The sequence below is a fragment of the Hypomesus nipponensis genome, chromosome 5 (genome assembly GCF_054491055.1).
Source record: "Hypomesus nipponensis isolate SF chromosome 5, ASM5449105v1, whole genome shotgun sequence".
Taxonomy (NCBI): Eukaryota; Metazoa; Chordata; class Actinopteri; order Osmeriformes; family Osmeridae; genus Hypomesus; species Hypomesus nipponensis.
The window spans coordinates 1,136,468-1,149,510 of NC_140365.1; the positions used below are offsets into that span (position 1 = coordinate 1,136,468).

Sequence of the window (13,043 nt, forward strand, 5' to 3'; positions counted from 1 at the left end):
ATGTACGCTGCCGCAGATCCTAGGATGAACTGTCCATATCTCCTCTCATATCTCGCCCTAACAGCAGTAATAATAGGTAAGCAATCTCATTAATTAATCTGTAACATAAGAAGGTTTTTTAGGGTACTTCAGATAATCAAAAACTATGATTATGCTTCAGTTGATGAGCTTCAACTGATCTTTAGTAATGAAGAGAGGTTAATCATGGGCATTAATCATATTGACAGTAATTAGAGCTAATTTATTGTTATATACCCTAATGATTTGAACAGGCTTTAGATGAGTCTACTAAATAATGTATGAATTTTTCTCCTGAGGAAATTGGGAGCACTAGCTGGCATAGTGCAGAATTTAAAATTGAGATGTAAGACATCAGTCTGAGTAGATTATGTTGTTATAACCTGCTGGATGTCAAGACATGGGTAATTACAATTCTGAATGTGTTTGCAACCTAGAATATGTCAAATTTTCTGGATACAAATATATAGGTTATCATAATTGGCAGGCAGTTTCTTCTGATTATAACGCCATTCTGGATTAATCAACAATTAAATATGTTTCAGTTGGATAAACATGGTTATGCTCTTATGAAAGGAATCCTTCATTTTTATATATTTTTTCTCAAGTGTCTTTGATCCCCTGTATTGTGTCAAGAAACGTTTCATTTATTTCATACCCATTGTTGACTCATGCTGTTTGGAGAAAAAACTGTCCGTTTTGGGTGAAAAGACTTGACAGGACGGAAGAGGATCATGTCAAAGGAGAATCCTTGAATCATCATCTTTATTCATTTAAGTGCGAACACCTTGCTGTCTATCCAGACAAGCTTTAGGCACCAATTATATAGACACAATGGAATAGCATTAAAATATTTTATCCAGGTTTTCATCCTCTTGTTTGTCCCCATGTTAAAGCCACTCAAGTGATGTGGTTAGTGATCTCTGATGTTGGAGAAAACAAGCAACAGGTACACGTACAAAAACCATTAGAAGCCACAACCTTCATCGAGTGAATCTTATTTGACTTGTATTTGCTGTGTGATTTCAGGATAAGAATAATAACTACTGCTGATGTTCCATTCAGTTAGGCAGTTTATTTTGAAAAACTAGAAATATATACATATTGTTATATGAATCATTACAATAACAACACATCTAATCAGTTCTGCAGGGCAAGATATGCTCTGAAAGAACGGACTGTATTTTTAGTTTTGGAGACACCATAGTTTGAAGGCAAGATTAATGACTGTGACTTTGAAATGCTAAACGCACATTTAAGTACACCCCAAAGAACGACAGTGGACTGAAGCAATCAAATGAACTAACTCTTTGAACCAAATGGAAATGAGTTGAGAGAAGATCACACCATGCAGAGCTATTTGCCAACCATTACAGCAACCATCCAACTGGAAACTGTATTAGCAAATGTACTGTAATTATAGCTTTTACAATTTACTGTAATAACGGATGGTATGGAGGGATCTTGAACTATGACTCCTCATAACATAGGGAATGATTATTGATGATTGAAAAATGAAATAATTGATTTGTTTTCAGCTGGGGGTTTTTTCATATTGTTGTTGTGCTGTTGTGTGTTTCACCTTGTTGGAGAAAAGGATCACAGTTTGGAGGTATCAGCATCCTCCCAGGGATGTCCCACCTGCTTCCTGATGTTGTTGCCTGGAGTCTTGAGGCTGCGAGGTCACAAGAATGGTGGCAGATCCATCCTTCTGGAGAGCCCCTTCCATCAGTCATGTGACCTAGTAGCATCACGAACTCAGCCGTCACCAGCAGCATCCAGAGCATCGTCATATTCTCCCTCCACTTCTCATGCTTTTATTTCCTATCATTTACTGTTTTTATGATCATGTACTGACATTTTGCTTTTATTTATGTGAAGCACATTGTATTGCCATTGTGTATTTATTAGTGCTGTCAAACGATTAAAATATTTAATCGCGATTAATCGCATTAATGTCATAGTTAACTCGCGATTAATCACAATTAATCGCACATTTTTATCTATTCTAAATGTCCCTGATTTCTTTCTGTCCCAATCTTTTTTCAAATGTTAATGCTCTTATCAACATAGAAAAGTGGTTCGGATTGCTTTGTGCAAATATTTTTTTTATTGAAAACAACATTGCAATCGCCTGGCTTTGACGAGGGGGCAGAGAATTCGCTTGGCCATCAAGTGGTATTTCAGACTGGACGTGCTGCGATGATAGCTCAGTTTACAACGACAAAACACACAGATCACTGGTCTTGTCAATAGAACCATTTGGCAACTTTTTAAAAGCAAACTTTCCATTCAGAATCTTATTGGCATCCATTTCGGCATCTCGCGCTCGTCATCCACTCAAAACGTAACGTTAGCCTACTACCAGAGAATGTCTAATATCCATAAACGGGCTCTGCTACTACTCTTTAGCCAGCTCGCAAGCCAAACGAGTGTTTGGCGTGCCTGTTGTTTTGTTTCCGGTCTAGCTAGATCCGGTGTGGTGTTGTAGTTTTTCTAACGTCGGTAGTTGTTGCAACAGCATGTGAAAAAAACTACAAAGTTTGCTAGGCCAAAAAGAGCGTTAATCGCGCGATAAAATAATTGACGCCGTTAATTTGGGTTTGCGTTAACGCCGTTAATAACGCGTTAAACTGACAGCACTAGTATTTATGTATGTGAAGCACATTGTTGTGTACTTATATGAAGCACTTTGAATTACCACGGTGTATGAAATGTGCTATATAAATAAACTGGCCTTGCCTTTCCCTAAGAGAGCTCTGGACCAGTAATTGTTTCCTGTGTTCTGTGTCCTGTGTCCTGTTTTCTGTGTCCTGCGTCCTGTGTCCTGTGTTCTGTGTCCTGTGTTCTGCGTCCTGTGTCCTGCGTCCTGCGTCCTGCGTCCTGTGTTCTGTGTCCTGTGTCCTGTGTTCTGTGTCCCGTGTCCTGTGTTCCGTATTCCGTTCAGGAGCCTGTCTTTTTGGGTTTAATCAGACCATTTTCTTTTAGAGTCTGCCACAGGGAGTCCGGCCGCGGCGTCGGACGGCTGCCCACTGGGTCAGTTCCCCTGTGGGAACCTGTCGCTCTGCCTCCCCCAGCTCCGTCACTGTAACGGCGTCCAGGACTGTGCTAACGGAGCAGATGAGGAGGACTGCGGTGAGTCTACAAGGGGGAAGGGGGTGTGTGTGTGGGGGGGGGGGGTGAGGGGGGTGAGATGTGTGTGTGTGTGGGGGGGGTGAGATGTGTGTGTGTGTGTGTGTGTGGTGGGGGGTGGGAGTAACAGATGGCCAGGGTGCAGTGTGTGTGGTCTTGGAACAGGCATGGTGCTGCTCAAGGGTAGGATGATGTGTGACTGGGAGACCTCTCTTCCTGGTGGCTTCCAGCCTGCACACTGTACATGCAGATTAACCATGACGTTGTACACTAGTATGAATTGAGTTTTGATGTGGTATTGTTTGTAGTTTAACATGAACCCTTGATAGGAAATAAATGTTCCATGATGAAAGATCGATCTCTTTTTCTGACCCCTCCCTGACCCTTGCAGTGGATAATAGCGGGTGGCCACACCTATTTGACGCTTTCATGAAGAAGAATGTTTCCAATTCCATGAAGGTTTCCAAAGAATGTTGTAAGTTAAATGATATCGACGATGAACATGAATTAAACAAAAATGTGTGCAAAGACAAATGGACAAATGTGCTGTCTCAGCCCCAGCAAAGACAATGATCATTAATCATACCTTGTGTGTGTGTGTGTGTGTGTGTGTGTGTGTGTGTGTGCGTGTGTGTGTGTGTGTTACAGTGCTTGAAGTGCTCCCTGAGGAATGTTTCTGCGAGGACCGGCGAGTCAACTGCAACAATAAGGGTCTTCTGTCAGTCCCTGCTGTGTCTGCTAATATCACTGCCCTGTAAGTAGTCTGAGGATACTAGAATATTGGTGGTCTAATGCTATGAGACAACACGGCGTCCATCCTAATGAACTGTTATGTTTTCTCCCCAGAGAGCTAAACAGCAACAAAATTGAATCTCTGCAATCAGATGAGTTCATCCGCTATGGGAACCTGGAGAGATTGTGAGTCAGTCTTCTTAGAGTCCTTGGACCACTCTGGTTTTAAGTGTAAATTCAAGAGGTGCTTGTTATAGGTTGTGGCTCTGCTACTGCATGGTGTGTATGGACCACTACCTCAGGAGGAAAGATAAGATGTTCAGCACAACAGGGACAAGACCAGCAGGCGTGGAACTAGACGGAGTTTCATTAACTTTCTCCTCCGTCAAAACAGCTACTGCAGTGTATAGAACGACAATTTGAAATTCTGCCTTTGGCTCCACAATCTCAATACTTTGTTCTCTTGTACTGTGTGAATAAGAATCAACTCAAACCTCTGTTTGGAGAAATACTCGTGGCAGCACGTGTCTATAACGTCTGACCAACTGTGGTCATTTGAATTGAATTGTTAGGAAAGGGCTTATGCAAGAAATTATTGGCATGCTTCGGCTTGGACGCTGAGGGACTTTATGAAAAGAAGCAGAGCAGTCATGGAGTTTTGACGTTATAGGTCAAAGTAGAGTGTGAAAACTCAATTGTTGAAGCACAAATGATTTTCTCTTGATTGTCCTGGGTGTACTGTTTTCATGAACTAAACGGTATGTGGAATGCTTACATGAGTCACACTTCTATTCAGCTCACTGTAGGTTCTTACACAAATATATATGTATGATTTCAGGTAGAAGAAGCACTAGCCAATCATGTGTCAAATGATGGTGTATACATGTCACCATCAAAAGACATTCCTCATAGATTCAACAGTAGCCCCGCACTTCTGCAAGATTGCACTTCACACAACTTGACTACCTGCATTCCCAGAGATTATGTATGTTTTCACCTTCCAGACATCTGGAGAACAACAGGATCACGACCGTCTCCAAGAGAGCCTTCTCTGGGCTGCACTCTCTGAAGAGGCTGTAAGTCCCTACTCTCAGTCCCCAGCAGCACAATCCCTTTTCAATTCCTTTGATCTTTTCCAGGGTGTTGCATAGATTATTTTACAGATCCTTCATTTGTTATTGTCTGTGGTTTGTGGTGCACCTCATACTGTAGACATGCCAGAACCCAGTGGGTGTGAACGCCCCTCTCCATTTAGCCAGAATAGACAGACTTTGAAAGGCAGCCAGTGTCTGTCAATAAGGGACAAGTCAGATAGCATCACCCTGGTCTGTAATTAAGCGAGAGAGAAAAATATCACCCTTGAAAGCATCACCTCTATAAAGGTAGCGAGGTCAGTCTTTATGAGGATAGGACACTGTGGGTCTGTAGTCTTTAGAGTGACAACAAACTCTAGGATGTTTGACAGAAAATCAACAAGCCCTACTTTTCACATCGCCGCTATTCTGCAATTCTCTGTAAGTGTGCAGTCGTAAGCGAGATACTCTTCAGTGAGAATGTGGACCAGACCACAGCAAAGGGAATATCTGGGCTTCCTACGACTGCACAGATAGTTGGTATGAGGAGAAGGTGGATGTGTTTCCATATTCGATGTTAGCTGCTGTCGCAGAGTTTTCTCTTACTGAAAGCAATACAGATATTAAGGATACTTGTGGATATAGACTGTAATATAGATTGTTTTGTAGGCTGCCGAAGTATATGCCGTAAATTAGCCCACATTAATATTTTAGTTGTGCGTTTCATCAGTAAAGATATCTCATCAAAATGCTTTGATGTGTGCTCTTTTTCCCCTCCTGTGCACCTGTCCTGCTGAGATAAGATTTCTCAGTCAGAATCGGATTACGACATTGAAGGTTGGCATTTTCAGGGACCTTTGGAACCTGGAGTGGCTGTAAGTGAAGTCAGGGGGCAATGCCCCTCAGTTGTTTTTGTACAAAACACTTCTGTTTAATCCATGATAACCCATCGAACAGTTGATTTACCTCATGGATGTTTCAGTCCCACAGCTACAAGGCATGAATGAACACAGTGGTTCAATAAGACATTTGTGTGAACACTCCTGCCAGTTACAGCTCAGTGTGTGTGGGATCATCACGGTTAATGCAGTAATGAAATGGGTCCTGAGTTTGCTCTCTCGGGGAACTGCATCCACTGAATGACAACACAAAGACTGGATTCATTTGTCTTTAATTCTCTTTATTTTCAGGATTGTTGATGAAAATAGAATCACGTCACTGAGACAGAAGTCCTTTGAGGGTCTCAAATCGTTATTTTTTGTGTGAGTACAATATTGGTGTGTGTACCGTATTTGTGTGCGTACAGTATTGATGTGTGCTTGTGTGGTATGAGCTTCACAGTTCACTCTCCCTCTGAATAATTTAAATACATCTTCACCAGCTTCCCTATTTGTTTGCGTGAATGTGTAAGTGCATGTGTGTTTGTTTCAGGTCATTTCTGAACAATTCACTTGAGTTCATCCCCAAGAAGTCTATATGCATGGAAATGCCCCGACTGAACTGGATGTGAGTGACAGTAGGCTACACCAACGCAGAGTAAAGTGCTCCATTCTAATTCACAAAGTCTTCATGAAAATTACATTTTATTGCAATGATCAAATGTAATTGCAGCATCATTCAGTAATTGATGTTTACAGCACCCAGGGTGACAAGTGTCAAACACGTCCTTTTTATTTACAGGGAACTTGAGGGAAACAGGATTTCATCCATGAGGTCTTCGAGCTTTCAAGAGTGCACCTCTTTGACAGTACTGTGAGTTTGATGGGGAAATATTTCTGTCTCAGGAGACGATCTTAAACCTGTTTATGGTTTTTGTGTTACAATTCAATCACACAGAAAGCCTTTTTGTGGTGATGAATTCATGTTCAAAACTAAGTCCCTGTAAGTATCTGTAATGCAATGAAGCAATTAACTTTCACAGCTTCCCCAACGGGGAGTTGAATGTGATTAAAGATGACTCTTGTTTGGCTCTCCTAACTAACCAAGGTCTCTGCTAACGCTAATACTCCTAAGTGAAACTGAAGGTACAGCTGCCGTGATGCTTGTATCAGCACCTTAACCAGCTTGTGGTGTCTAATGAGATTCAGGTCAGAGTAAGCGACTGAAGCTTCTTTAAGTGGATTTGTCAGTTTCTGTAACTGCTGATTGCCCCTCAGTCGTCATATGATAGTGATAGCAATGAGGGGTGTCAGAAAAAGAAGAAATTCAATCATAGATCGTGCCATATGTGTGAGCTCTCTTAATTGAACTTTGGGGGTTCAGGGTTGGGGTCCTACATGCCTGGCCTGGTTGGAACCTGCATGATAAGTATGGATTCCACATTGTGAATTATTGAGGCGTTTCTTCACAATGCTGAAAATTGATAGATATGGTAGATATTTATATATCTGTTTTGATTTTTGTTTTCTTTCAGTTGTTTGTTTGGTTATATTATTTAAATCTAATGAATAAGGAGATAATGAATACAGAATGCGCAATGGCATGTATTGACTGAATGTGAGAAAAATTGTTGTAGTTTACAATTGTTGTTGGATGAATACAAGTATGTAAGCGCCTAAAGTACAAGGTTTCTTGCAGGGCTCTAAGGGGAAACAGAATACAGGGCGTTGAGGAGGGAACATTTGATGAAATGCAAAGCTTAATAGACTTGTGAGTAAAATTTCCATGAGTTCTTGTAATTCCAGTTACCCCAATCTATGCACATGCAATAAATGTATCTAAGGATTTTCTTTTCATTCCAGGGACTTATCTGTAAACAAAATTGAGGAGTTGTCCCCATCTCTATTCCGTAATCTTCATAACCTGAAGCAGTTGTGAGTTTGCATGCCAAGGGCATATTGGGCTCAAACTTTGAGTCCTGAGTGTGTTTATTGTTTGGTGTTACAGAATCCCTCTGTGATTTAAACCACAGAGAACAAATGAGATGAAACAGGGCCAAGAATGAAATGAATCCAGATCAGATGCTTTGTAATGACCTACTCTTGTTATTCAGGAACATTTCAAACAACCCCCTGACTCACATTTACGACAATCAATTTGACAGTTTTGTCAATTTGCAATCGCTGTAAGTAATTCCATGTCACAGTCCACCTAGAGACCTAGAAACTGTTACTGTGGAAGTGGAGAGGTGCTTACTCCCTTCTCATGTGATGTTTGTCAGGAGCATCGAGGATGTGGAGATACCCAATATCAGCATCCAGATGTTTCGATCTCTCAGCAACCTTTCACACATGTGAGTAGAGAGGCATGCTTGGATTTGCTCTCCTTTCAAATGACATAATCATAGGCCAGTTTTTTTATGTAATTGCCTATTGGAGTCCCATATGGAACATGTCCTGTAAGTATCCATCTATGTGTACATGTTTAGTGTGCAGCCCTGCTCATACTTTGAGGTCCGCAGTGCTATAAATAAGATGTTAATCCCCCCAGCATTGCACGAGTAGCTCAACACAAAGACCAATTTCTACATCATTACAATACAGTTCTGTCTGATTATTTCAGTCAGTTTCTCTGGAGAGCTAAATGTGTACATACTGGCTTGGGGGCCAAAGCTTCTTACGCAAAACAAAGAAAGGCTTCATGAAAAGAATAGTGAGTAAACAAACAAGATGTTGTATGATTTGTTGCCAATGAACTATTTTGGCACCATGTATTAGACTGTGGGCCTGTAATGCATTTATGATGCAGTGGAAGATGATGTTGATTATTAACTGTAACTTGATGACAATTGAGCTCATGCTAGCCTCATTAGTGTGTTTTACCTCAGGTGGACAACAATAAAAGCCTAACTTAATGTGTTCTGTAAGATCTTGTTTCAGCTCATTTGGAACACTTTCCTACACTGTAGATCAATGTCATCAAATATGGTTTTAGGGGGGGTTTAGCTTCCAAAAATCAGATAATCTGTTTACTTAACATCATACTTAATTCAGGAGTTTACCGAGACTCTTTAGGCCTCCATACTGATCCACAATCATTCCTGCTGTTGCCTAAAAGGTGTTCAGAGACAACATCCACTTCATATGGGCCTTAAGAGTCGTTTCTGAATTTGTTCCTCTCATTTTGCATCCTTCACTTCAGATATTTTAAGAGGTTTGAATACTGCGGCTACTCTCCGAACGTGCGGAGTTGTAAGCCGAACACCAATGGGATTTCCTCGTTTGAAAATCTGCTGGCCAACATCATCCTGCGTGTGTTCGTGTGGGTCGTGGCATCTGTCATCTGCTTGGGAAACGTGTTTGTCATCTGTCTGAGGTTGTGCGTCGCATCAGAGAACCAGCAACACACCATGGCCATCATATCGCTGTGCTGTGAGTAACAACCATTAAAAAGTATTTTCCAAAAAACAAACCAAAAAAACACTGATTTCGAAGTAAACAAAACCAGGACCACACACAAACCTGCACTTCTCGGATATTCTTATAAAATCGGATATTCTAGGTGCCGACTGCTTGATGGGAGTCTACCTGTTCTTCATCGGGGCGTTCGACATCAAGTACTGTGGAGAATACAACAGACATGCACAGCTTTGGATGGAGAGCCTGCAGTGCCAGCTGATTGGCTGCCTAGCCATGCTTTCCACTGAGGTGTCAGTCATGCTGTTGACCTACATGACTCTGGAGAAGTATCTGTGCATCGTGTTCCCCCTCCACAACTACAGAGCCGGTCGCAAGCAGACCCTGTTCTATTTGATCTTCATCTGGGTCCTTGGCTTCGTGATTGCCGTGATCCCCTTCTGGGACAAGCAGACCTTTGGGAATTACTACGGCAGGAATGGAGTTTGTTTTCCACTTCATTCAGACGACATGGAGAACCCTGGAGCCCGATGCTACTCGACAGGAATATTTCTAGGTGAGGAGGGACATTAAACTCCCAAGGGTGGTTTTGAAGAACATACACAGGATCAGATGTTGTCGGCCCACATACTAAGTCTTGTTATATCCCTGTGTTGAACTGTATAATGTATGCTACATCTTTTTGTCTTTTCAGGATTGAACCTCTTTGCCTTCATTATGATCGTGTTCTCCTACACCAGCATGTTTTATTCAGTGCGGAAAACAGCCAGCACAGCTCGCCAAAGCGTCTTAAACAAGGAAGTGTCCATAGCAAAGAGGTTCTTTTTCATCGTTTTCACTGACGCAATGTGTTGGATACCTATATTCATCCTGAAAATCCTGTCTTTGCTAAGAGTGGAGATCACAGGTACTGTCAGAAGCCTTTGTTACTCGACGACCTATTCAATCAGTGTGCTCATGTCTGATGGTTTTCAACTAATTCCATTTCAGGGACCATCATTCTGTGGGTGGTGATCTTCATCCTTCCCATTAACAGTGCCCTGAACCCCATCCTCTACACCATCACCACCAGCTCCTTCCAGGAGAGACTCCAGCTGTGTCTGAAGATGAGGTGTGGGGAGGTTGGAGCACACGGACCCTCCCAACACGGCTCAGACATCTTCCATCCGCCCAGAGCTCTGTAGACGCCGCTTGAAAGAACACCGTGAATGTCACTGTCATCACTGTCCATCTACTAGAAAATACCACCTGCCCGTGAATTTGGTGTAAAGGCACATGTAAACGCAGATTCAACTCTTATTTTGTTATACATTGTTGAAAGATTCCATATATCGTCCACAACGGTGAAATAAACGCAAAAGAATTGAAGTCAGTTGATTTATTGAATGAACTAGAGGCAGCCTGTCCTAGCCTTTAGCTGTGGCAGGAACCAGACACCACAGACACACAGCACAGACACACAGCGCACCACAGACACACAGCACAGACACACAGCACAGACACACAGCACAGACACACACCACAGACACACAGCACAGACACACAGCACAGACACACAGCACAGACACACAGCACACCACAGACACACAGCACAGACACACAGCACACCACAGACACACAGCACAGACACACAGCACACCACAGACACACAGCACAGACACACAGCACAGACACACAGCACAGACACACAGCACAGACACACAGCACAGACACACACCACAGACACACAGCACACCACAGACACACAGCACAGACACACACCACAGACACACAGCACAGACACACACCACAGACACACACCACAGACACACAGCACAGACACACAGCACACCACAGACACACACCACAGACACACAGCACAGACACACAGCACAGACACACAGCACAGACACACAGCACACCAGACACACACCAGAGACACACACCAGAGACACACACCACAGACACACACCACAGACACACAGCGCACCACAGACACACAGCGCACCACAGACACACAGCGCACCACAGACACACAGCGCACCACAGACACACAGCACAGACACACAGCACAGACACACAGCACAGACGATGTAGAAGGTGGTACAAGCAGGAGCTGTACACCATAGCAACACAGCTCCATACTCCAGACACATTGATTCATAAAAAAAAAAAAAATGTTTATTGATTTTGCTAGTGTGCTTTGTGTAGTGAGAGAAGCATAATACAAATAGGTAGTAAATTAAGAAAAAACATACCTTTAACAAGAAAGAAACGTAAACTGTCAGAAACTGTAAGTACAAAGGTTATAATAAGACTGCAATCCATAAAAAATATATACAACTTGAGTTTATTTCTATTTTTCTCCAACCTAAAATTGTTCCCTGTGGTAATTATTCTGTGGTAAGATAGAAGCGAATGAGACATTTGTGTAACAAAGCACGTAGTCAGAATAAAACATTACCGGAAAAGCATTCGATCATTGCACTGCCTCCCACTGCAACAAATACTGCAAATAATGCCTGACTGAAAGACATCATAAGGACACAAACAGACATAAATAAAACATTGATAACATAGAAAATCAAATATACTAATATTGCAAAGACAAGTGAGTGAGCCTGCAAAAGTGTCTTTCAGAAAGGTTAAGGCTCAGACAAACTTAAGCATATACTGTAGTGCTGCCCCTATCTATGTTACACCATGTCTTTGTGTTTTATCATCCCATTCTTTGACAACAGATGACGATGATCACCCTAAGGAGATGTGATTTGGACCAATCAGCCATCACTGACTGGGTCATTTGAGATTGTTATTAGGAGAGATGAGTCACAAAAAGATGGAGTCCAAAGCTAGACAATGAAGGTGTCCAGAGAATAGTGATGATGTTAAACACTCGAGGAGAGGAACAGCAAAACCAGGGCAGAACAAGAGCAGAAAACTCAGACAAACATGACCACCGCGGAGCCTCTAAAAACACCTTGATGACTGCATCATGCGCGCTCCAAGGCCTCAGACACATTTTAGATGTGAAAATGACATGTTAAGGTGCCATTCTCAAGGTTGCAATGCACCTGGTCGCATGAGCACAACATATTATTGGAGAATTTATCAGGAGTGAAAAGGCATAGCAGACAGCACAGGAGCAGGACTGCTCTTGCGCTCACCTGAGTTGAGGGAAGCAGGTTTCACCTCAAAACATTCAATGGCTTGATGATTCCACAGCAGCACTCTCATGGGAAACGATATGCAGATAGAGGAAGTAAAGCTGTTGTAACAATTGTCCTTACATTCCTGTATATCATTTTTTTTTCTTTTCCTGAGGATGGATTTTCCATAGAGGACAAAAATAATCTCTGATGCACTTTAATTCACTACAATTTAAAGCACTCAACTTGGCACAGTACTTTATATAATTTAAATCAGTGCTTTCTATTTCCATCTTGATTAGGATCTAATGAAGGCAATCAGATCAGAGACCAATGCAATCATTTCACCAGAGACCATCCACACCGCGTCTGTGCACTCTGAGCGATAGTCCAACAATCCCTTTAAGATGAGGACAGACCTAACAGACACAGCAGGTTTTCCGCAGATGAAGTCCTGACGAAGCCGTGTTGGTTTCAGAGCTTTGTCTCCGTTCCATGGACCAGGAGCACAGGGAAGGATCCTCGTATCCTAGCAACATCCACGGCACAAAGGTGTCCAAACACTTTGTTGTACCACTCGGGTGATCGCCCTCTGAAAACGGAGAGAACAGGATCAAACAGCTATTTCAATGACATGCTTACAGAAGCATCCTGGTCTAAGAAAC

General features: G+C 42.3%; 2 protein-coding genes across 8 annotated transcripts in view; one reads left to right on the forward strand and one right to left on the reverse strand.

The window, feature by feature from the left end:
* rxfp2l (relaxin family peptide receptor 2, like) lies at positions 1-10,618 on the forward strand. The gene is made up of 18 exons (XM_084697603.1): positions 1-76; positions 3,007-3,153; positions 3,542-3,625; positions 3,799-3,904; positions 3,997-4,068; positions 4,887-4,958; positions 5,759-5,830; positions 6,146-6,217; positions 6,387-6,461; positions 6,636-6,707; positions 7,533-7,604; positions 7,697-7,768; positions 7,948-8,019; positions 8,116-8,187; positions 9,036-9,265; positions 9,396-9,806; positions 9,945-10,157; positions 10,241-10,618. Exons 1-18 carry the CDS (start codon positions 1-3, stop codon positions 10,432-10,434), a joined length of 2,184 nt encoding a protein of 727 aa, XP_084553729.1. The 3' UTR covers positions 10,435-10,618.
* The window catches only part of stard8 (StAR related lipid transfer domain containing 8), a 20,666-nt gene continuing 18,236 nt past the window's right edge, over positions 10,614-13,043 (reverse strand). For all 7 annotated transcript variants that reach the window (XM_084697599.1, XM_084697598.1, XM_084697595.1 and 4 more), the window contains one exon: positions 10,614-12,970. In XM_084697599.1, the coding sequence (XP_084553725.1) occupies positions 12,853-12,970 (118 nt within the window). In that variant the 3' untranslated portion in view covers positions 10,614-12,852. The remainder of the gene's footprint in view (positions 12,971-13,043) is intronic.